At 49.4% G+C, this 25,739-nt stretch overlaps 1 protein-coding gene across 1 annotated transcript in view; it reads right to left on the reverse strand.

Moving 5' to 3' along the window:
- kcnj20 (potassium inwardly rectifying channel subfamily J member 20) overlaps positions 1-21,177 on the reverse strand; it is a 34,904-nt gene extending 13,727 nt beyond the window's left edge. Inside the window, 1 exon segment of the mRNA XM_056286176.1 lies at positions 20,730-21,177. Within this exon segment, the coding sequence (XP_056142151.1) occupies positions 20,730-21,177 (448 nt within the window).
- Positions 21,178-25,739: the final 4,562 nt, after the last annotated feature.

A 25,739-nucleotide genomic window follows, 5' to 3' on the forward strand; every position in this document is an offset into this window, starting at 1 on the left:
AGGTTAATTGGGATGATATTGCAACTGGCACCACAGTCTATTTGGAATTTGATCATGTCCTTGCCTAGAAGCATGCCAGCATAGAGAAGCTGAGTTTTCTTCATTTTCTCAGTTTCTTTTACACAGGTGATAATATCTTCATATTCATCACTCTCAGATTCAGTTGTTATTTTACTCACATATTTCTTTTTCCTTAGTTCCGGTTTTACTCTGCATTTTGCTGCAAAGTGGTTCTCTCTTCCACACTTTGTGCACTTCTTCCCAAACGCTGGGCACTTTTGTTTACTTTTCTCATGCGTTTTTCCACAATATCTGCACTCCACAGTGTTGCTCGTCTGTTTCCGATACTGTGCTCCTTGTACTGCATGTACCTCTTCCACCATCGATCCCGAGATGGTTTTCACATTGTCCTTTGAGAGCTCAGCGGCTCTGCACAGCTGCAAACATGTGTCCAGTGTCAAGTTTTTCTCTCGGAGCAGTCTTTCTCTTACGATTGTGTTGTTACCTCCACACACAATCCGATCCCGAATGAGCGAGTCTCTCACTGTCCCAAAGTTGCATGTTCTTGCCAACACTCTCAGTTCCATGACATAATGGTCTATATTTTCACTGGTGCCCTGGTTTTTTGTAAAAAAACGATAACGTTCCACAGTCTCGTTAACGCTGGGGTCGCAGCGATCATCAAACTTCTCGATAACGTCATCTAACGTCCATGCATCCTTCGGTGTGTCGCCCAGTAACGTGTCCATAAGTTCCCTGCCGCTCTCCCCGACAAGATAGCTGAACAGTTTCACCTTCTGTTTGTCATCGGCGTCAGCCATGGCTAAATCCACATACAGAGCAAACTCGTCCCTCCAGGTCTTCCATGTCCTCGAAAGGTTGCTTGAGTCCAGACATAACGTTTGCAGTGGTTTAAGCCCATCCATGTCACACGGCAGTCTCACGCTAGCAGCTAATGCTAACATATACTGAACGTTGCTTAGGAACACTAACCGCTCTCCCGCTCCTAGAAACTTTTCCGCACCAAACTTCAAACCGAGTCGTCCGCCGCTGCCACCATGTTAAAGTGTGTTGTTACCTTCTACTAATGAGACGTTACAACTCGTTTCAACCCCACGGGGCTATAAACTTTAATAATAACTTCGGCACGTAAGGTTATGCATCATGCTCGGTCCGTTATTCCAGTTGCAACAACCTAAACGACCCCTGTGTAAACAAGGAACTAAACAATGGTTCCTAACAATAGTTCCTATTGTTACAAGCCGAGTAATGGTGATGACGGGGACAGTGTGATAAGAGCTACCACAGCAGCCACCACCTCTCGTGGAAGAGGTAGAGAGAGAAAGAGCATGGCCGAAATTGAGTGCTTCAGATGCCACAAAAAAGGGCATATGTCTCGAACATGTACGAGCATGCCTGAACCAAGAAGAGCGGAATGCAGGAGAGACGCGCGAGGCCGGGGGAAGCAGCGAGACGCCATCGCGGGAGTGACCGGAGCAGAGCAGGGTGCAGCGGGGGACCAGGACGGACGCTGGGGAGCGCACCGAGAGACAGACGGCACCCACCGAGAAATAGAGGCGGACGCCGATGACCGGGAAGGCAGGTCATATTGCTTCAAGATGAAAGAGGACACCAGGCCGGTGAGATGGACTGTCAACAACAGAGGTTTGATGGTCGACTGTGGCGTGACGTCACACATCATAAATGACTTTACAAAGTTCAAAACAGTCGATAAAGGCTTTAAGCCCAAGAGTCACGTGATTGAACTTGCAGACGGGACAAAGGCTACCGGAGTTGCCAAGGCCAGAGGAGAAGCTGAAGTCACCTTAATTGACAGCGAAGGAAGAAAGGTGACAGCACGACTGAAGAGGGCCCTGTATATCCCGACGTTTCCTCAGGACATTTTTTCCATTAAAGCAGCCTCAAGTAACGGAGCAGAAATCCACTTCAAGGAAGGTGAAAATTGGATGGGGTATAAAAACGAGGGTACCAAGTTTAACATTGAAGTATTTGGGAAACTGTATTATTTGTCTACAGCTAATAATACTGATGATAATGTTGACGGATACAAAGGATGTCATGATATTGAAACGTGGCACAGAATCCTTGGTCATTGTAACTTAGATGATGTTTCAAGACTAGAAGGTGTAGTTGAAGGAATGATGATTAAGGGGAAAAATGACAAATCTAACTTCAACTGTGAAACATGTACACAAGGAAAATTTGTGGAGTCTAGAAATAGACAGGCTGATAGCAAAGCTAAAGGAATACTTGAACTAGTCCATACAGATCTGTGCGGCCCGATCGAGCCTACTGATAAAGATGGGTATAAATACACCATAGCTTTCACAGATGACTATAGCAGTATGACATGGACATATTTCATGAGGTCAAAGAGTGATACAGCTAAGGCTACCGAAAAATTCTTAGCTGACACTGCCTCCTTTGGGCAGGTGAAAACCATTAGGTCTGACAATGGTACCGAGTTCACTGGAGGATGTTTCCAAGATCTGCTGAGAGAAAATAAAATTAGTCACCAAACTAGTGCCCCCTACTCGCCGCATCAGAACGGCACGGCAGAACGAAACTGGAGAACATTATTTGACATGGCACGATGTATGCTGCTAGAAAGTAAGATGCCAAAACAGCTATGGAGGTTTGCGGTACAGACAGCTGCACAGATACGCAACAGGTGCTATTGTAAGCGATTAAAGCAAACCCCATACAGTGCTTTCACAGGGAAAACACCAAATATTTCCCATATGATGGTTTTTGGCACTGAGTGCTATGCCTATAGACAAGACAAAAAGAAACTGGATCCAAGGTGCGAGAAGGGCATTTTCATAGGATATGATAAATACAGCCCTGCATACAATGTCTATTATCCAAAAACAGGAAAAGTGTCAAAGCATAGATTAGTTAAGTTCATACAGAAGAGCAACAGAGACTGCCAGACACAAACAGGTCCACACAACGATGGAGACAGCTATGAGGATATAGACTCATACGAGCCTGATGTAGTACCAGTTAGGACTGATGAGCAGCCCCAGATTACAGGTACAGGAGGTGAAAGTGGTACACTTTCTAATAACCAGGGGGATAGTGAGGGCAGAAACCGCTACCCAACTAGAGAGAGGAAGACCCCAAAATATCTTGAAGAATACCAGTGTAAAGCAGAATGTACTGACGAGCAAGATGTGGATTATTTTTATAGAGCTGTATTTGGGGTACCAAACACATTTAAGGAAGGCCTGTTTTTCTTTTCATGTAAGTCTGTAAAGGTGAGCCTGAGTGAGGGTGTTGAACATAATGTGCAGTTTCACATATACAGCCAGTCAGCCACTGTATTATTTACTGCGCTATAAGCAGCTATTTTGGTCCTTGCGGGTATCCATATGTGTGTGTGTGTATGACTTCTGCGCATGTGCAATAAAGTTCTCTTCCTGCCCCACCAAGTACGACTGGACGTCTAATGTTTGCTCCTGCAGTCTAACTCTACAAAAGTATATTAACATACCAAACAAGTATGTAGCTAGACATCCGTGACATAAATATGAACAATGCAACAGTACGCCAGTTTTCGGCTAACCCCATCTCTGTCTGGTGTCGCGCGCTTGGGGTCTTCCACAAACCCTAACAGTAAGAACTGACCATGACGACCCCAGCCGACACAGAGAGCGTACCGGCCAGCCCGCTTCGAGCGGCTCTCATGGAACAGATCCAACTGACTAACTCCCACACCCAGCAGCTAGAGGCGGCCTCCGCCGCGGTGAGAGATCTTCAGACTCGGGTCCCGCCCCTCCAGGCCTGTGTGGGTAACCTAACGAGGCAGCAGGCGGCATTGGCGAGCCAACAAGCAGAGATCCTGCGGCAGTTGCAAACCATCACGGTGGCTCTCACCATCCAGCCGCCGGGCCAGCCTGCCCCTGGAGTTGTGGGTAACCCGCCCCCTGGGCCCGCTGCCCTGGTTAACCCTGTGGGGCTCAACCCAGTTCCCCGGGAGCCCTGCCTCTCCAGCCCACGACCGTTTGATGGCGACTTTGAGACCTGTGCCACGTTCATCTTGCAGTGTGAGCTGGTCTTCCTGCACCAACCCAGCATGTTCACGTCTGATGCTGCCCGGGTCGCTTATGTGACCAACCTGCTCACAGGCCGAGCAGCTCAGGGGGCCACTGCTTCCTGGTCCATGAAGGCCAGTTTCTGCCTCACCTACGAGGCCTTTGAGGCAGAACTACGGAGGGTTTTCCACCATCCAGTCGGGGGCCAGGACCCTGGTGCTCGGCTGAGCAGTATCCAGCAGGGCAGTGGCAGTGTCACAGACTACTCGGTGGAGTTAAGGCTGGCCGCAGCTGAGAGCGGCTGGAACGACCGGTCACTTCGGGTCACCTTCCGGAGAGGTCTCAGCAAGGCTGTCAAGGACCAGCTAGCCACCCGGGGGGAGCCCACCTCCCTCGAGGACCTGATCAAGCTCGCCATCCACATCGACGGACGCCTCCGGGAGAGGAGGCGTGAGCGAGCCCTGCATGGATGCCCGTCCATTCCCCAGTCGTCCAGCACTCCTAACAGGATCCCTACTCCTGTTCGCCCCACTTTCCCTGTGGCCGTTTCTCCCCCCGCGCCCCAGACCACGACGGGGGAGGAACCTATGCAGCTGGGGCGCACGCGCCTTAGTCCGGCCGAACGGGAGGCCCGGTTCAAGGCGGGTCAATGCCTCTACTGTGGCCAGAAGGGACATCTGATCAGCGGCTGCCCCACTCGGCCAAGAGACTAGGCTCACTGGGGCCCCGGGAGATCCTAGTGAGCCGACTTTCCTGTTCCCGCCGTCCTGCCCCACAGAACCATCTAGTTAGCGTTACCCTGGCCTGGGCTGACCAGCGGCTCACGGTGGGTGCACTCCTCGACTCGGGGGCTGATGAGTGTTTCCTGGACTCGGAGTTTGCTGCCCAGGCTAACGTCCCGCTAGAGACGCTGGAGAAGCCCATGGAGGCCTTCGCGCTGGACGAGCGCTGCCTGGCCAGCGTCACCCAACGTACCCACCCTGTCTCTCTCACCATAGCAGGTAACCATGTGGAGAAACTTCGGTTCCACATCATCCAGTCCCCGTTAGTCCCTGTGATCCTAGGGCGCCCCTGGTTCGTGCAGCATGAGCCACACATCGCCTGGGCCTCCAGTACCATCATGGAGTGGAGCTCCTCCTGTCATGCCCAATGTCTAATATTTAAATTTGTTTGATGATCTGAAACATTTAAGTGTGACAAACATGCAAAAAAATAAGAAATCAGGAAGGGGGCAAACACTTTTTCACACCACTGTATACACCAAGTCCAGTTGCACTTGATTCAGCTCCTTTGGATATGTGAATAATACATTGTTGAGACTGACTATTCGCTAATTTTCTCTCTACGTGATCTTGTTAGAGTTTCTGTTTCTTTTTTTTTACACACTGTGGAGAGCTATTATCTCCTGCATCTCTTTGCCTCTCTTGCATACTTAGTATTTTATAATGCCTTACTTTATTTTTTTTGGTTAATACATGCCCTAAACCAAAGCAAACGTTTCTGGGAAAACTTAGTTGGCTAAAAAAAAAAACAAAAAGATCTCAAAATTGAGAGTTTGGCATCACTTTTACAAATCATAAAAGTGTTGTGTAAAAACAATTCCATCTGTGTGAGGAATGCTGCTTACCTTACCACGAAGGCTTCCCTTTCAAAGACACGTAACCTGTGAAGTTGAAAAGACTATATATGGAAGTAGTCGACACAACGAGAGGAGGCGCCTTTCCATGGGTATGTGGAACCTTAACACTAAGCCCCTCATCCTGCCAGCTCAGCAGTACTGCCATTGCATACTCCAGCTCAGACTTCACTACAGCATATACACAGCAGCGCAGAATGCTGAAGATATGTCAAAGGCAATGCATAAACTAATTTAAAACCCAGTATTGGTACTGTTCCAAGTAGCAGTACCAATACTTTTCAATCACCACCGACAATCTTATCATAATTGTTGTACTGTGTGTGTTTCAACAACAGATATTACAAAGTACTGTTTATTTTGTGAATGGGAAATGGGCTGTGGTAGACTCACAAAGAACTGGCCGTTCTGTAAGCATTTCGTTCCAGGCCAGGAAAGTGTGACTCATAAACCACTTGTCAACCCAACAAAGCTAGGCTCCTCTTCATATAAACCTTGGATTGATGAGAAATTTTGTGAAAGCCACGAAGAAAGGCAGGGGATTTTGCTATTTGAGACATATTTCCGGTAATATCTGATGCCAAGATTCAGCCCCGGCTCCAGCGAAAACTTGTTAGAGGGTCACTGTGAGGGGTGAGAGATGGTAACACAAAAAATTACCAATCTACGTATCTATCTATCTCTATAAATAAAATCCGGTTAATCAAGTACATTCTTTATGATTTAAAGCTGATGTCATCATGTCTTTGTCTAATATGTTTAATATTTAATATGTTTAACATGTTTAACATGTAATATGTAATAATATTAGTATGCTTAATATGTATAATATGTTTCTGTATAATATGGTTATGTTTATGGGTTAAGTAAAGAATGGACCAGAATGAAACATCATTTATACTTTATGACTAAATAAACACCATTTATTTAGTCATAAAGAATTTACTTGACTAACTGGATTATTTTGCTCCTAATTTGTTGAGCACTTTCCCTACCGTTGAGTGTTTCCTTTAACAAAGTTATATATATACTATATCAAGAATAAAGAACAATTTATTGTCATTTCTATCATGTACTTGTGTACACAAAAGAAACGACATTTCGTTTCACCCAGCCCACAGCAGTACAAAACAGAAGATGAAAACACATATCTATTGTGTTTAGAAATCACGTCAGGACACAGCGCTGTCGCTTGACACAACCTCTGCATTGCATTGTTTATTCAGACTGACAGAGCGTCACAGGCAGACCCAATCAAACAACCCAGAGCCCGCAGGCATCACCAAATGATCCCAGCACAATAGAACAGCGGCAAATCAAATGCAGCTCTGTCAATGTGTGCAGACATAACATCCCCCCCCCCCCCGGCAGTATTTAACAATAACAGAACTACTGGGCATCACACGTCAATCAAGGTGCAATAGAACGATGCTATCATTAACGAATTGCAGGCAGCACTGGTGATCCAGTGTGCAGACATAACATTTCCCCCCCCCACCCGGCAGGATTTCAAACATGAAAGGTTGACACAAAGTCCTCTAGGTGGCCAGGGTGTAAACGTGTGCGAACAGGTCGCGGGGCGGCCTGAGGCTGGGCAGGCCGAGGTGGGGAGGGGGAAGGCAGGGGAAGCTGAGGCCCAGGAATATCTGGGGCCCGTGTAGGAGCTGCATGAAGCCCGGGGGCGTCTTGCCATGCAGAGGGAATGGCTAAGGTTGTGTCACCAGCTGTGTGTGGCAGAGCTGACACCTTCCATAGGCGACTGGAGTGCCACCGAGTGCCATCGCTGAGGAGGTAGGTGGCTGGGCCCAGCTGACGGCTGACTTGGAGAGGAGAGGACCAGTATGAAGCCATTTTATTGTCCCTGTGGGGCCTGCGGACCCTGACCCAGGTTGAAGCACTGATGTCTGGCACCCTGGTTCGTTTTGACTGGTCAAACCGTTGCTTCATCCGCGTCTGCTGACGAGTGACTGAGGCTCTGACCCCAGAGGAAGGTGCCTGAGGTGTAGAGGGGTGGAGCCTGTCAAGGGGCATGCATAGTTCCCGGCCCAGCATGAGAGAGGCTGGGGAGATGCCTGTGGTCGAGTGCTGTGTGGCCCGATAGTGCAGCAGAGTGTGACGGATGGCCTGCGTGGAAGAGCACCCTTGGGCCATGTGTGCTCTGAGGCCGTTCTTCAGTGACTGGTGAAAACGTTCAACGCCGCCATTGGCCTGGGGGTGGTAATACGCATTACGTATATGATGGATGCCCCTGTTTTCGAGATAAGCAGTGAACTCAGCAGAGACCAGCTGAGGACCGTTGTCAGTGGTAATGGTCTTTGGGAGTGTGGAGTACAAAATGTACTCCATATGCACTCCGTATGTACTCTGTGGTTTTCTACTTCTATGTGTGTATGAAACTTCTCACTCAATGCAGACACACATACCCATTGTTCTTATGCGTGCCCCCATGGGGTCACATAGCCACCTTATCATGATTGCATACCCTTTGCCGCATCCCAGGCACTGGGACAGCAAAGATAAGAGTAATGGACATACAGTCACTCACCAGTCAAAGAACATGATTAACTCAGATGGTTTCCTGCATACCTTTGTAAAGACGACACCTTAGTTGATGCAGGAAACATAGGGTACGACGCAATGGACTGTGCTATAAAAAACCACTACCTCCAGCCCAGAAGCAGAGCATATTCTCACAGACTAACATCTCTGTGGTCATATGTCTCTCCATCTGCAGATGCATTAAAGATTCTCTGTTTGCTCCAATGTTTGTCTGATGATTATTCTCCCCAGGGGTTGCTGGGGCAAGAGCCCATTAAAGTATTAAGGAAAATCCATGACAGGAGGCCCCAGCGAGAGAAGAGAGAGTCCAGGAAGTCGATGATGGCCTGTGAGGTCACAGTGCCGGAAGTGGTGAGTTCAGGCCATTTTGAGTGTAGATCATAGGCGACCACCACCTTGGTGGTGAGGAACTCCATGGATCTCACCACAAATGTCCAACTGCAGGTGTTCTCAGGGCTGAGAGGGCCAGGCGAGAGGTTGCAGGGGTGGGGGAGCCTGGTGGCCAGTCTTGCCACTCACAAGGCAGGCAGAACAGTCCTTCACCAGAGCCTCAATATCTCTGTCTATCCCCGGCCACCACACCAGGTCTCGGCAACGCTGTTTCAGTTTCACAATGCCCAGATGGCCTTCATGCGCCATATTCAAAACACGTGCACGGAGAACACCTGGGACCACTGTGCAAAACCCACATGCCACGCAGGTGTTGTTCCAGCAGGAGAGCTCCTGTCTGACTCGGGAGAACGCAGCCAGCTCCTCTGGGACCTTGTGAGGCCAGCCGTTCTGGATGTAGGTGCGGAGCTGGGAGAGGACAGGGTCCTGTTTGGAAGCTGCCCTCAGCTCCTGCAGACAGACAGTGGCCTGAAGGGGTGTGTGTAGCATTTGGACAAAGGTGCCACCTTTCACAAGCCCAGACGCAGGCTAATGCCTCACGCTCACCCACGGAGTACCGCTGCTCGTTCAGGTTGAGGGCACGGGAGGCGAAGGCGATGGGCTTCTCCACACCATTCTGGGTTTGAGACACCACAGCCCCTATCGCTGTGGCTGACGCGTCACAGGTCACAAAGGTGCAGCTGGAGATGTCGAAGTGAGCCAACACTGGTGATGAAGTCAGTTGAGTCTTGAGATCACGCACAGCGTCACTGCATGCCTTTGACCACACCCATGGCTCGTCCTTACGCAGCAGCTGGCGCAGGGGGGGCTGTGGTTGCAGAGTACTGGGGAAGAAACCTCAGGTAGTAGCCTGTCATACCCAGGAAGGAGGCGACCTGGGCGGCCGAGCTGGGCTCAGGGATGGCCTGAATGGCATCCACGTTGGATTGCAGTGGAGTTACACCGCTTGCTGACAGCCGGAACCCCACAAACTTGATGGCTGGCACAGAGAGGTCACATTTCTCAGCATTGAGAGTTAGCTTGTGCTTGGACAGGGCTGCGAAGACCATGTTGAGGCGCTTGTCGTGGATTTCACTGGTGGGCCCGTGTACCACTACATCATCCAGATAAATGGCCACGCCCAGTATGCCAGCCAGCATGGAGACCATGATTTTCTGGAAGCAGCTAGGGGCGGAGCTGACACCGAAAGGCATCCTGGTGCAGCAAAACACTCCTGCATGTGTCACAAAGGCTGTGAGGTTTCGGCTGCTGGGGTGGGGGGGCACCTGTAAGTACCCCTGTCTGAGGTCGAGCTTGGAGAACACCTCAGAGCCATAGAACTGAGCAGTGAGTTCTTCTGAGGTGGGCAGTGGATACTTATCAGGGACCACTGCCTTATTTACTGCACGTAGATCGACGCAGACACGCAGGCCCCGCGACTTCTTATTAGCCACCACCAGGTTTGAGACCCAGGGTGACGCGTCCACCGGTTCAATGATGCCAGCTTCCAGCAGTTGTTGCAGCTCGGCGGAGACCCCATCATGGAGAGCCAATGGGATGCGGCGCAGTGGTTGGATGACAGGTTCCACAGCAGGGTTGAGGAGAGGTTGATGGGCGAAGGCGGAGAGGCAGCCTAGCCCCACAAACAGTGATGGCCACTTCTGCTGCCAAGGCATGGCAACAGTCAGGATTGCTGCCCCCTTGTGTCTACGAGGGAGAACCTCAGAGCGGAGAACAGGTCCAGGCCCATCAGGTTGGCCCCACGGCGTGCCACATGAAAAACTGCATTGGGAACCAGCTTGGTTCCATAGCGGACAGTCACTTGGAGAGAGCCAACCAGATCTATTTTGGAGTCACCATACCCACAGAGGACAGCTGAGGGTGCGGACAGTGGCAGTGAACTGAAAAATTGACTGTAGGTATCAACATTCAGGAGAGACACACCTGCACCGGTGTCCAACAGCAGGGGGATGCACACATCATTAATGTTGACTGTGCATGATTTGAATGACACTGGCCCAGAGCTCACCTTGTGAATGACGGCGGTTGAAGACTGGGGGGTGGGGCCCTATGACCCAGCCGGGGAAGATCGACAGACGTTGGCAAAGTGATTGTGCTTACCGCAGCTACGGCATGTCTGGCCATGGGCAGGACAGTTCTGAGCCCTTGAAGCATGAGACCGAGATCCACAGTTACCACAGGACTGTTGAGGGCGGGGCCGAGAACGCTGTCGTTGCAGTTGCAGGACGTGCTCAGTGGAGTCGGCGCCCGCCTCGCTCTGGCTGGGTTGCGTCCCGAGGGGCAGCTGTGAGTAGAGGGAGGAGTCGTTGGCAGCTTGACTGGAGGTGGCCACTTGCTGTGTATTTAGCACAGCAGCACACTCAGCTGCTCTATCAGCTTGTAGTGCGATGGTAATTGCTCTGGAGAGCAGCAGATCGTCTTTTTCCAGCAGGAGAGTCTCACGCACCTTTGCGTTGTTGGTGTGTTCGATTAGCTGGTCGCGAACCATCTCGTCCTGAAGCGCGCCAAGCTTGCATGAGCTAGCTAGCCCTCGCAAATTAGCTACATACTGCTGCACAGACTCACCAGGCAGTTGGTGTCGCTGACGGAATATAAATCGCCGAAGGAGGGCACTCTGCGGAGCAGCGAAATGGGTGTTCAGAAGTCCCACAGCTTCGTCCAAGTTTGTGACGTTCCCCAGGGTCCCGAGCACACGATGACCCTCTGCTCCCAAGCAGTGTAGCAACAGAGCCATCTTCCTAGCCTGGCTCACGTCGTCGAGCCCTGAGGCGATGATGTAATTTTCGAAACTATGTAGCCAGCGAGTCCATGGAACCGGAGGCTCGCCAGGTAATGCCAGGAATGGGGCAGGTGGTGGGAGAGAGATATCAGCCATCCTCGTCGCCAATATTGTATTTAGAAATCACGTCAGGACACAGCGCTGTCGCTCGACACAACCTCTGCGTTGCATTGTTTATTCAGACTGACACAGCGTCACAGGCAGACCCGATCAAACAACCCAGAGCCCGCAGGCATCACCAATCGATCCCAGCACAATAGAACAGCGCCAAATCAAATGCAGCACTGTCGATGTGTGCAGACATAACAATATCCAAATTTCCCAAAATGACACCACCAAAAACATACAAAAACAGAGCGAACAGAGCAAACAACAATAACAACAAACACAAACAATTAACAACACAGTCCATTCAGTGCAACCCAGTCCAAAAATTCCACTGTCCAGAGAACGAAACCAGCCAGGATGACTATCGGAACTGCCGGTCTGCATAGGCTAGCAGTTAGCTTAGCCTGCTCCGCTGCCCCGCTATTTGTGATGTTCTGTACAATTCATGATTAAGCTGCCAGGTGGCGCTTCATGTTATAACATGCTGTTGCACGGTAATACTGGGTCTTGCCGGAAGTACACGAAGAAGAAAAAAGACTTGGAAAATGAAAGTGAATAAACCTACGAATGCTACAGCCGTCCTCGTTTGTATTCTGACCACAATACAACATATTGGCGACGAGGATGTCGACTTTGAACCTGAGCCAACCCGCACCGTTTCTACGAAACGTCGGAGATCGTTCCGTTGAAGACATGGATCCGTACGTTTGAAAACTACCTGCTAGAAATGTCTGACGAGGAGCTGCCAGATGCAAGAAAGCGCGCTCTGCTCATCCATTGCTTGGGTGCAGAAGGTCAAAGACTTTTCTATTCAGTCACGGTTGAAGATGATAAATACGAGACGGTTTTAGCAGCTATTCAGAAATTTTTCACACCAAAAGTGAATGTGGTAGCCGAGCGCTATCGTTTTCGTCAACGTGGCCAGAGCACTGGTGAGAGTACAGACCAGTACGTTGCCAGTCTGAGGGAGCTTGCAGCAACGTGCGAGTTTGGGTCTGTGGAGGAAAAGATGATTCGGTCGAGAAAACGAACTCGGCACGCATCAGGGAGCGGCTACTACTGGAAGTTCCACTGACCCTGACCAGAGCCATGACGATCGCCGGGCAGATTGAAACCGCGGTGATGGAGGCTAATCATGTTCCAGGGACCAGCAGAGTGCTGTTCGAGCGGTTCAGCCTACGAGACCAGGCCAGCACAAGGTCAAGCGGGGCCGGGGTAACGCTACACCCCCGTAGCCCGTGCCTTCCCAGTCAAGGGAAGGACAGACATGCTACAGATGTGGCTGTCCTCAGCACACTGCCAACTTCGAGGAGTGCCCTGCAAGAGCTGCGTCATGCAACAAGTGCATAAAGAAGGGACATTTCGCAAAAGTATCTAGGGTCTCTAAGCATGAGTGAAATAACTGTTCCTGAAGTTTTTGTGCTGAAAGTTGATGATACTGTGGGGAAGGTAGACAATAATGTAATGAAGGTTGATGCTACACGGGATGCTAACAAGATAATGTGTACATTTCAAGTTTGCACAAAAGATAGAGGTGGGGGGGGCAGGATGTTGAATTCATGCTAGACAGGGGCTCAGCTGTATCAATCCTACCCAGAACGACTTACTCACGACTCTTCCCTGGCGGTTCTCTTACTGAACCAAAGCTTAGACTTGTTAGCTACGGGGGAAATACATTTCCTCTAGATGGATGCTTAAAAGCAAACGTAGCATTTGGTGACCGTTACACTGACACGGAGCTTTACATTGTGAAACAAGGTTCAGCCGTGTTAGGGAGAGACTTATTCTCTGCGTTACACATGCAACTACTAATTTACATGGTCATGTTACTTCTGCTCCGTGCAGCCAGACGGATGCTACTGTTGAAAATGTTAAAAAAAAACACTCGGGTGTGCTAAAGAGTTCGCTCACCACGTTAACGTACGCCAGGATGTTAAGCCAGTACAGCAGAAACTGCGTAGGTTACCATTCTCTGTACGCGAAGCAGTCTCCGAAGAGATAAGGAAACTGGTAGAACAGGACATAATAGAGCCAGTGGAGTCTTCAGAATGGATCTCAGCCATAGTTGTTACCAAAAAGAAAGATGGAGATATTCGACTTTGTGTAGATCTGAGAGAGCCTAACAAGGCAGTGGTGGTTGATGGCTTTCCACTACCCCACATGGAGGAAATGTATACAGAATTGAGGGGTGCAACACTGTTTTCTACATTAGACTTTCAGAGTGCTTACCACCAGGTCACATTGCACGAGGACAGCCGTAGCTTAACTATAGTCATCACACATGATGGACTGTTCCGCTACAAAAGAGTGCGTTATGGGCTGGTGTCTGGGCCTATCCAAAGGAGTTGAATCAAGTGCAACTGGACTTCGTATATATCCGTGAAGACGTTTCGCCTCTCATCCAAGAGGCTTCCTCAGTTCGTGCCTTTCTGACTAGACCAAGCTAGTCTGACCGGCTGGTGATGAGACTCAGAATTTATCCTCTTGGAGTCGTTGTCAGAGCTATTGATATGCGTTGCTCTTTGTGTCCCGATGTTTACCAACGCCCGTCGCTAACAAGAGCCATAGATATGAGTGGCTCTTTTGTGTACCGATGTTTGGCCGCGCCCGTCGTTATCAGAGCTATTGATATGCGTGGCTCTCCTGTGCTCCGATGTCCAGCCGCGCCCATCGCCATCGGAGCTATTGATTTGCATTTGTTTAGCAGCGCCGGTCTTTGGGAGTGTTAGTTTCAACTTCATTATTCAGTGGTCAAGAGAGTCGTTGGAGCCGTTAGTGACCGACTGTTGTTCTTGGAGGCTAGGCTTCTTGAGTCTCCTGGGTAGAGATGAAAGGACGGCATTGTAAGTGGGAGATAGGTGGTGTCGCAGACCTCCTCCTCTGTTGAGGGATGGTTTTTCCAGTTTCGCATAGATGGCTTCCTTCACCCCTCTTTCAAACCATCTATCTTCTCTGTCCAAAATGTGTACGTTGCTGTCCTCGAAGGAGTGTGTCTTCTCCTTTAGGTGTAGATAGACTGCCGAGTCTTGTCCTGAGGAGTTTGGATGAGAGGCGAAACGTCTTCACGGATATATACCAAGTCCAGTTGCACTTGATTCAACTCCTTTGGATAACCATGACCTGGATGAATGAGAACATTCACAGAAATGTCTGGGCCTAGCTGTTTCCAACGCATGATGTCGATGGTCCTCAAAGGTCAGTCAGGGGTCCAGTGTTATCTTGATTACATCATAGTCTCAGGCACGACAGTTGAGGAGCATGACATAAACCTGACGGCTGTGCGCCCATGCATTGATGAGGCTGGACTCAGCTGAATCCTGCAAAGTGCCACTTTAAAAAGGCAGAGCTCACATTCTTGGGGCATACTGTGTTGGCGAAAGGAATACAACCTGACACGTCACATGTTACTGCAGTGTCCCAAGCACCTCCTCCTACAGACCTGACCACTCTGCGGTCATTTCTAGGGCTTACAGCACGGTATCAGAAATTCATCCCAGGGTACGCTGTTGTGGTTGAGCTCCTGAGAGCTTTACTCCATCGGTCAGCTACTTTTAGCTGGACACCTGAGGCTCAGAGGAGTTTTGAGGCTGTTAAAGGACTCATAGTCGATAGCCCTGCTCTTGCCCTCTTTCATCCGAAGCTGCCCACTGTTGTTACTACGGACGCATCAGACTTAAGGTCTAGGTAGGGTCCTTACTCAGATATACCCTGATGGCTCAGAAAAGACGGTGGCGTTTGCTTCACGCACACTTTCCCAGGCAGAGAGAAAATACAGTGGAGAAAGAGGCACTAGGGTGCATGTGGGCGACAGAAAAGTGGACTGTGTGGGACTTCTGGTCCCAGACAGTCTCCAGCCTAGGCTGATTTCTCTGGCCCACGACAGACACCAGGGAATAGTGAGGACAAAACAGAGACTTAGAGAAGTATACTGGTGGCCTGGCATGGACTCCCAGGTTGAGTCTGCTATCAAAGCATGTATCACATGCCAGTCACATGACAGGTCTGCAGTTACACACACCTCCCCACTGCAGCATATGTTTTACCCTAGTGGTACGTGGGAGAAGGTAGCGATAGATGTGGTGGGGCCCTTTGACAAGGCGCCCTCAGACTGTCGCTTTGCAGTCACTCTGATAGATTATTACAGCAAGTGGCCTGAAATAGCTTTCATGTCACAAGTCACATCACAGACTGTGATACAGTTCATATCTACAGTCTTCAGCAGAGAGGGCAACCCTAAAGAGCTTATATCTGACAATGGCTCTCAGTTCGTGTCACGTGAGTTTGAAATGTTCCTTCAAGACAAGGGCATTATTCACTGCAAATCATCTGTGTATTATCCACGAGCAAATGGTGAGATCGAGCGCTTTAATCGCTCGCTGAAAGACAGTCTACAGACTGCCTTGCTGGAAGGCAAGCAGTGGAAGGAGTTAACCACAGACGTTTTACAGGTCTACCCCGCAACTCCACACTCCACAACGCAGCATTCACCTGCTGAACTGTTGCATGGCAGGTCTATGCGCACCACACTCCATGTGGCTGGGTTCCAGATTCCTCAGGCCACATTACCATCACTTAAGGACATAGCCTTCAGGGTAGGCAAGAAACAGGTCAAGAGTAAAGCATACAGAGATCACAAGCGAGGGGCAAAGAGTGTGTCCTTTCAGTGTGGCTCGTATGTCTGGGTGAAGAAACCTGGCATCCTTCCTAGGACTCAGTGCAGGTTTTCCAAACTGCTCAGAGTGGTGGGGAAGAAAGTACAGTATTCTTACATACTGTCAGATGGACGCTGCTGGAATGCTTTGTACCTTGCACCGTTCTCTCTTGGGGAAAACGGGGGCGACAGTGATCACGACACTACACTTGCATCACACTTAGACACACACACACACACTTGCACTACAGCCAGATACACACACACATCCTGCTAGACAGGCCAGGCTGAGACGAGCACCAGATTGGACAAAAGATTTTGTTATGACTTCGAGTCAGGATGATTTTGTTATGTTAGTCACTGAGTTAGAAAAAGCAAATGTAACTTCATTTAATACATTGCATAGTAACTGTTAACTCATTGTTCCTACTTGCATAGTGACTGTTAACTGATTGCTCATTGTGAAATGTAACGTGTTAATGGTGTAGTATTACAATTGCAAGGCTACAGTTACAATTTCACGATAGAAGTGTTTCCTTATTAAGAGGGATATGTGATGTTCTGTACAATTCCTGATTATACCGCCAGGTAGAGCTTCATGTTATAACATGCTGTTGCACGGTAATACTGGGTCTTGCCGGAAGTACTCGAAGAAGAAAAGAGACTTGGAAAAGGAAAGTGAATAAACCTATGAATGCTACAGCCGTTCTCATTTGTATTCTTACCACAATACAACACTATTATATACTTAGCACAAAAAGTAAGGAAATTTGTGTTTGGTAGATTATTTCTTTGTTGTAACAATGCTTCCTGGCAATAAATCTTATACCGTTGGAAAGCCTGTTTATTTCCCTTTTAAATGGCGCCACATTTGTAAGGAACATGCATTTGTGGGATGAGCAGCAGAACTGAGTATTTGGGTTGCGCCCAAGAAAAATTTGCCAGATCTTCTCTGCCAATGCCAAACAGATTATTTTGCTGTTGCTACTGCCTCTTGTTTTGAGCTTCTGGTACCCCAGGTGCTGACAATCAGGTGCCTGATATAAGATTTATTGCCAAGAAGCATTGTTACAACAAAGAAATAATCTACCAAACACAAATTTCCTTACTTTTTGTGCTAAATTTATATATAATAGACAAATAAAGGCTTGCAATCTAATTGGCGAGAAACATAGCAACTCGTTCCAAGCTTATGCATCTTAGTACAACCACTTCCCATACAGAAAAGGTAGGCCCTACAGCCATCAGTGCACATCGGCGAGTGGCAATAATATCTCTCACGTGCATTCTCGCTTAACTCACTCACAAATCGGGTGGCGTGGCAGCCAGCCGCACGACTTTAAATGGCGCAGCAGATACCTTCCACAATAATTTTGCTAAATAGAACAGAATATTGAACTCGCCGATTCGTAGAGGTGAAGGCGGGTTTTTTGTATTACAAGTTGCAGTGTATTAAAATATATATGTTTAGAAAAAAAATGTGTACACGTCTAAGCACAACATTCTGGTGAGAGGAGAAATGAGTTATGCTACTATTATTATAACGACCTGCGGCATAGCCTATGTTAGTGTTGCAAACACACAAACTTTTTGTAACATCAACGTCATCTAAGCGCCTGCGCTGGACGTAGTGGGTAGGCTAGGTTTTGTTGTTAAACATTTTGGCGGGCGGTGTACCAAGTTGCTAGCGGGCAAGATGCCGAAGTGGGGAAAATATTAAAAAAAAAAAACTTAAAGGAAAGAATGTGAAACGGACCCTGATCTAAAAGCTTGGATTATGCCAGCTACCGACGAGACAAAGGCACACTGCAAATTTTGCAATGGCGACATTATGGCTCATTTAAAAGATCACGGTGCAACCAGCAAACACGAGGCTCGTTATAGTGTGAAAACCTTTACAACCTGAACATCGAAGAAACCCCGCGAGCTTAGGATAGCAACGTATTGTAGCGTAATCGGGGGGCAACCACAGGAACTGCCGCAGCCGGGACGCGAACCCATATCCCCCGCACCGCGGGAGACATCGCCAACCGCTCGACGAAAGGGTCCAACCCGTTAGCCAAGGGCTACCGAGCCTATTCATCCGTGATCGTTACAGTATATAACTTGCCAGACTTCTATTAACGCTGTGAACGACTTATCAGATATACCGCGAGATGAGATCGGAGGATTTAAAATGCACAGAGCGGAGTGTACGGCTGTAATCATATCAGTACTGGCACCGCATTTCAGACAAGAGCTTAGAGAGGACATCGGCGAGTCCCCTTACTCACTTTACCTGGATGAAACCACCGACATTTCGGTAAACTGCTTTCCATTTGCGTGAAATATCGCTCCAAGAAACACAACACGTTTGTCAGCATGTACCTCGGCCTGGCTGAACGTTGACGTTCAGATGCCAAAGGGATTGTGGAAGCTATCGTCAGCTCTTTGGAAGATAGCGGTCTAAAAATTAACAACATGGTGGGAATTGCTACTGACGCAGCCAGTGTCATGGTTGGTAAACAACATTCAGTTTACACTCCACTCAGACAGCAACAACCCGAATTACAGCCAATTCGCTGTGTGTGCCATTCCCTTGACATTGTTGCTCACAAGGCGATGCAGCATCTCGCCGGCAATCTGGATTACATGATAAGAGAGACCTACAAGTGGTTCGCTCATTCAGCCAAGCGCCAAAGCGACTGTCGAGCTATCTGCGAGACCATGTATTGTATTTAGAAATCACGTCAGGACACAGCGCTGTCGCTCGACACAACCGCTACGTGGCATTCTTTATTTAGACTGACACAGCATCACAGGCAGACCCGATCAAACAACCCAGAGCACGCAGGCATCACCAATCGATCCCAGCACAATAGAACAGCACCAAATCAAATTCAGCACTGTCGATGTGTGCAGACATAACACCATGGACAATGGAGAATGTCCGCTGAAAATGCGTGAGTTTCTACTCCAGGTCTGCTTGAGTGACGGGAGCGTCTTCTGCATTGTCTGGGGCAATGCTTACACCTATGACCCGGCTTTTAACAGTCATTAGAGGGGCCTGTATATCTTGTCCCCTAGTTTGGGCCCCCCTTTTTCAGCTTCTTCCTCCTTTACTTTGGTTGGTTTATCCTGCTCTTTTCTGCTTTGTTTCTGGCTGAGTTGGTTTGGGCGTTTTCGGCATAGTCTGTAACATTTCGAAAAACCAGACGGCCACGGTGGCCTGTCTGTCTACCTCTCGTTCTGCTTTTCCTATCTGTGATTTCTTTGTTAGACATCCCGTCTGTTCAACTTTTTCTCCCGCCTTAGCCGCTTTAACGCGGGCTTGTGCCTCATATTGTTCTAGTAGTTGTGCGCTGGGTGGTGGATCAGTCCACGCCCCTAGCAGGCCTTCTTCCTGCATTTCATGTGCCCAAATCACTAATTAATTTTTCTTTGCCAATTTATTTATTTCTCCGGGCAGAGTCCTGTATGCTCTTAACATTAGGGCTTTGTGCAGGACCCTGCCTAATGTGTAATGGGGTATTTTTTGCCAGCCATCTATCACTGCTTTAATTTTATCCGACATTTTCAAGACACACTTTGTTCACATACACTGATGCGCCAACCAAGTGGACTCTAGGTCCGGGGGAGGGCGGGGAACTCAGCCACGGAAGAGGTTGGGGCCCCGTCGGGTCACCCAATGTCAACCGCCGGTTTTCTGATCACCTCGAGCGAGAACGATACAGCAGGCTTCTACCCACACGGGGCGGCCGTACCTTCACTTCAAATCTCGCTCAGGTATCACTCCCCGAGTGTCCCCTCTTACTCTGGAGGCGTTATACAGTGTTCTAGGTCCCTGACCTTATCTCTTATCCCTTATATTCTTCTCAGCCTTCCCCATTTGACAAGCAGACACACTGGTTTCAGAGCCTGGTGTGTGTTTAAAACTTCCACACAGGCAAAAAAGTCTCGTAAACCAGGAAACCACCCCACAGTTTGTGAAAAACAACAAATCTTTCCCTGTGTCCTTATTCTTTCTCTTACTTATTTCTTCCTAAATTTGCAACAACTCTCCGTTTTTACAGGAAAGAAAAAGACGGTCCCAGACTCATACGTTTAATTACGTCTTATTTTGTCCAAATGGTTTTGCTGTACTAAACTAGGACACTTATTTTCTTTCCCTCGTGGTGTTTCTCTATGTGTTTTAAACATTACATGTGAAACACATTCATTGCATGGTATGCCACAATACAATTATATTTTCTCATACTTCTTAGTAGCCAGTGTCTTTCCCTGTGTGAGTTTATCCAACTCTCCCAACCATATGCCCCCTCCCTCAGTTATCGGGGGCATCTTATCCACTAGGGCTTGTACGTCACCCAAATTCCATGGTTTATATCGGCTCCCCTGACCCCTATGCGACTGCACGAGTGGACACTGCAATCGGGACCTAGCCCGTGTCTGTGGAGGGGGCCCTGCCCCCCCTCTCTTTCCCTGTGGATAACAACAACTCTGCTTCTCTCATTATTTCAGCGGTGGAGGTTAGTAAAGCCCCCGCCACACACTCCTCTCTCTCTCTACCTCCCTCTCCCTCATCTTCCCAGCTTCCCTGGGCTACGCCCGTGGCTCCCAAGTGGTAGGTATCTAATATCCCATTATCATCTTCACACACCCCCGACAATGAGCCTGTGATGACCACTGGCCTCTCCCCCGTTTCCCGAGCCAGCTGTTGTCTGGCTAATCTCTGTTTAAACGGGACTTCTTCTTCCTCGTCCTCCTCCTCCTCCGGGGAGCTAGGCCCTTCATTCACAGTCTCTATTCTCCCCCGTGATCGGGTCGCTATCTTGGGGGCGCTGGGCACCGGAGCTGTTTCAGTTTGAAACGTACCATCCGTAATGTTTAATACCGGATATACTCCGCCCTCACACTGTCCCTGTGGCTGTGGGCTACATCTTCCCACCTCGTATGGAAGAGGATCCTTTTTTTCTATCTGGGGTCCCCCTGTCTTTTTCTCTTTTTCCTCTTTCATGCAATGAGCAAGCCCTTGCCACGTGATGGCATAATTATACCATCTTAGTCGATCTTCCTCAGCTTGCCTTATAGTCTTCTTCCATTTCCTCTGTGACATCAACCCACATGTCTGTCTCCTTTTCTCTGCCTCTGCTCCCTTTTCCTTACAATTTTTTTCCTGCTTCCACAAATGCCTCTCCAACGGAACGGCGTCCTCCGCCTTTCTCTCTCCCAATATAATAGCTTCCCCATAACCTCCATTTGTTTTTCCTCCCTTCGTCTCGCCTTTGCCTTGGGACCCTCATTCCTTTGGTTCGTCATCATTGCCGGTATCTCGCTCTGCTTCTGCGGGGACTTCCACGGAGGTCCACTCCCGCTTTTTCCTCCTTCTTCTTTTTCCATTCTAGCTTTTACCTATCCGGTCTATCTGTTAGGGACTCCACCCCTTTACTCTATTTAACCTATTGTTTAGGGACTCCAACCCTTTACTCTATTTAACGTGTACCTCCTTTGGGGGTCCTCAATTCATCGGGAGAGTTTTCCCAGCCTTAACCTCACCCCCTCGTCAGAGAGTGAGTGGGTGCGCCACTACCTAGGATCTTAGACAGAGGACTCCAACCTCTTCTACCGATTATCTCCTTTTTACTCTTACCGTAGGGCAGTGTTTCTCAACCGGGGGTCCGCGGACCCCTAGTGGTCCGTGGTGTAATTGCAAGGGGTCCGTGAAAATAAAATATCTTTAAAAAAAGATCCTATGACATTTATAGAAATAGGATTATTTTACTCAAATGTGACTGAGACCTTTATCTACCTAAACTATAAAGGGTAACAGGACTTTTTTCTCTAATTACATCTGTTTCACAAGTGTAATTTGTTGTATTTTAATAAGAGATCTCGCTCCCGTTTGCATTGTTAAAAGTTACTGCATAAAAATTCTGTTGTTACATATATCTTAAAGTTACTGAATACATATTCTGTTTTGTTACATATATCTGAAAGTTACTGAATACATATTCTGTTTTGTTACATATATCTGAAAGTTACTGAATACATATTCTGTTTTGTTAACTATATCTGAAAGTTACTGCATAAGAATTCTGTTTTGTTAACTATATCTAAGTTACAACTGAAAGCTCTTATTTTTGCCCCAAAGAGTGAATAAATGCTATAATGCAATTTAAAATGCAGTTTCTACTGTTTCTATCAAATTGCAACCCCCTCCCCCAAGATCAGGTGGAGGGGTCCTCAGGGTAGATCAAAAATACGCAGGGGGTCCAGGACCCCAAAAAGGTTGAGAACCACTGCCGTAGGGGACTCCAACCCCTCCTCTTTTGTTAAACTGGCCGCCTTCTCCTTCCCGGGCTTAGTACAATTTAGTCATTCAGTCCAATATGCAGATTTCGTTAAAACAGGTTCTGCTTACCTTATTCGTATTGTGGGTCGACCCCAAGCTCGGGAGGTGTCGGCGGGCAGCCACACTGTCCAATTAGGACCGCTTCTTCACATCCCGGACTGAGCCCCCAATTTGTTGAGAATCACCTTCGTGGTCCTCGTCCCCGGGTCCGTTGATGTGAAGAAAACAGCCACCACGTCTTAGGAGATTCAAATGATTTTATTGAGTACAGATCTGGAGACACACTACCAATCCATCGTGTGTGTGTCTGACTTCCTTTGTGTGTGAGCTTCTTTGTATGCTAAACCTCCCTTGTTCATTCATCACACATGGCCTTGATTTTCCTGTCCAATATGTTTGGTCAATGCGCCCTTTCATGGTTGAGCTTTAGGGAGTGCTCATCCTGTTTGGACCTGCAGCTCTTAGCCGGGGGCCCTCCTTGCACCAGACACGGTATCTCTCCCAAGGCCCCAGGGGAGGGCAACCCCCTCCCCTACCCACATTCAGTGCGAGGCATGCAATATATTTAATCTACATGAATGTGTCTTCTTCGCCCTCTGTTCTGGTTACATACATTGGTTTCATACAGAGTAATACATTTAATATCACTTAACAATATTCATATCACCTCTTGATGCAGACCCGGGGACGTCTTTTAGTCAGAAATTAGAGGCCAGTACTCTGCCATTTGAAAAGAGGCAGATCATTACAACACGCTGCATGGAGTTTCTGAAAGAAGTCCTGGTGCAGTATCAGGTGCGCTTACCTGCCTCTTTGGAAATGCTGCAGAAACTGGAGCTCCTGTGCCCGGCTTCTGTAATGTCCACCATTAACAGGCCACTACTGTGAAGCTACCCGACTTTTGGCAGCATAATCCACGGCCGTGGTTTCAACATGTGGAAGCCCAGTTCCTGCTGAGAGGGATAACGCAGGATGTAACGCAGTACTTCCACGTAGTGGCGGCGTTAGACGCATCGACAACGGCGCGAGCAATGACACTGTTGGAAGCTCCGCCAGCTGCTGGCAAGTACGATGCTATAAAGACATTCCTCCTGAAACTATTTGAACTGTCGGAGCTGGAGAAGGCAGACCGTTTACTGTCCCCCAATGGCCTCGGCGACGGCAAACCGTCTGAGTTAATGGAAAAAATGCTGTCTGTGCTGGGATCGGCTGATGCGGCCTTTCTTTTCACACACATTTTCCTGAGGCAGCTCCCCGCACCTGTACGCACAGCACTGGCCAGTTCTCCTCTCGCCGCCTCCAAGGACTACCGTTCTCTGGCTGCTGAAGCAGACAGTGTTTTCCTGGCCAACCAGCAACAGTTTGTGCATGCCCTGCTACCCCACCAGACCGCCCTACCACCACCTGTGTACGACTATATGGACACCGCGGCTGCGGTGACAGCCCGCCGCCAACCTGACGACGGGCTCTGTTATTACCATGCCAGGTTTGGGGCGAAAGCAAAACAGTGTCGCAAACCCTGCAGTTACAGGGTTCAGGGAAACGCCAAGGCCGGCGCTCGTTAACGGCTATGGGCGCCGGCCGTGACTGCAAGCTGTTGTTCATCAGAGACTCCTTGTCGGGCCGGCGGCTGCTGGTTGACTCTGGCGCTCAACGCAGCATACTACCAGCACAAGCTGTGGACACGATGACCGACAGTCACGGCCCCCAGATGGACGCCGCCAACGGCACGTCCATTTGGACGTACGGTATCAGACATGTGGACGTGTGTTTTGGCGGCCGACGTTTCGGCTGGGACTTTCTGATGGCTGCTGTATCCACCCCGCTCCTAGGTGCGGAATTCCTCTGTGCTTTCAACCTGCTGGTGGATGTTAAAAACTGTCGCGTGATTGATGCCGTCTCTTTTGCGTCATACCCCTGCACGCTTGGGGGGGCTGGAGCGCTGTGCCTCGCTAACACACTCTCCACCGGGGATCCATACCAACGCCTGCTCGCCAATTTCCCCGAGCTCACCACACCCACCTTCTCCTCGGCGGTGGCCAAGCACGGCGTGGAACATCATATCACCACAGTGGGCCCCCCAGTTTACGCCCGGGCCCGACGCCTTGACTCGGCCAAGCTCGCAATAGCCAGGGAGGAGTTTTCGACTATGGAGCGCCTCGGCATTGTCCGCCGTTCTGACAGCCCGAGGGCTTCCCCTCTTCACATGGTTACTAAGGCCGACGGGGGTTGGCGCCCGTGCGGGGACTACCGTCGCCTACCGGTACCCCATACCGCACATACAAGATTTCTTTACCCACCTGGCGGGCGCTGCCATCTATTCCAAAATCGACTTAGTGCGGGGGTATCACCAAGTGCCGGTCCACCCACTGGATGTCCGAAAAACGGCTGTCATCACACCCGTTGGGCTCTTTGAGTTCTTACGTATGCCTTTCGGCCTTAAAGGGGCGGCGCAGACGTTTCAGCGCCTTATGGATTCTGTGCTCCGCGACATGCCATTTTTGTTTGTGTACTTAGACGACATCCTCGTGGCCAGCGCGTCGGCGGAGGAACACATGACGCACCTCAGACAGCTGTTCGACAGGCTCAGCGAACACGGTCTCATCATCAACCCAGCTAAGTGTCAGTTCGGGGAGTCGTCCATCACCTTCCTCGGGCACCACATCACTCCACAGGGGGCCGTTCCCCTCCCTGCCAGGGTTGAGGCTGTCACCATGTTCCCCCGCCCCCGCACTGTACAGTCGCTGCAGGAATTCCTGGGCATGGTGAACTTTTATAACCGTTTCCTGCCCCGTGCCGCCCACATCATGCGTACCCTGTATGAGGCCCTGCGGGGTAAGAAGTCTAAGGACGAGCTGGACTGGTCTTCGGGGATGGACGAGGCTTTTGTGGCCGCCAAGACCGCGCTGGCCAACGCTGCGCTGCTAGCTCACCCGTCGCCTGCCGCCCCCATAGCCCTTACAACGGATGCCTCCGACTACGCCGTGGGGGCCGTGTGTGAGCAGTGGGTGGGGGGGGGGTTGGCAGCCGTTGGCGTTCTTCAGTAAACATCTCCGTGAGAGCGAGCGCAAATACAGCACCTTTGATAGGGAACTACTGGGTCTCTTCCTCGCAACCAGACACTTTAGGTTCCTATTGGAGGGCCGACAGTTCACCGCTTTCGTGGACCACAAACCGCTGACGTTCTGTATGGCCTAAACCTCAGAACCGTGGTCTGGGCGTCAGCA

This window comes from Lampris incognitus, chromosome 9 (assembly GCF_029633865.1).
Source record: "Lampris incognitus isolate fLamInc1 chromosome 9, fLamInc1.hap2, whole genome shotgun sequence".
Lineage (NCBI taxonomy): Eukaryota > Metazoa > Chordata > Actinopteri > Lampriformes > Lampridae > Lampris > Lampris incognitus.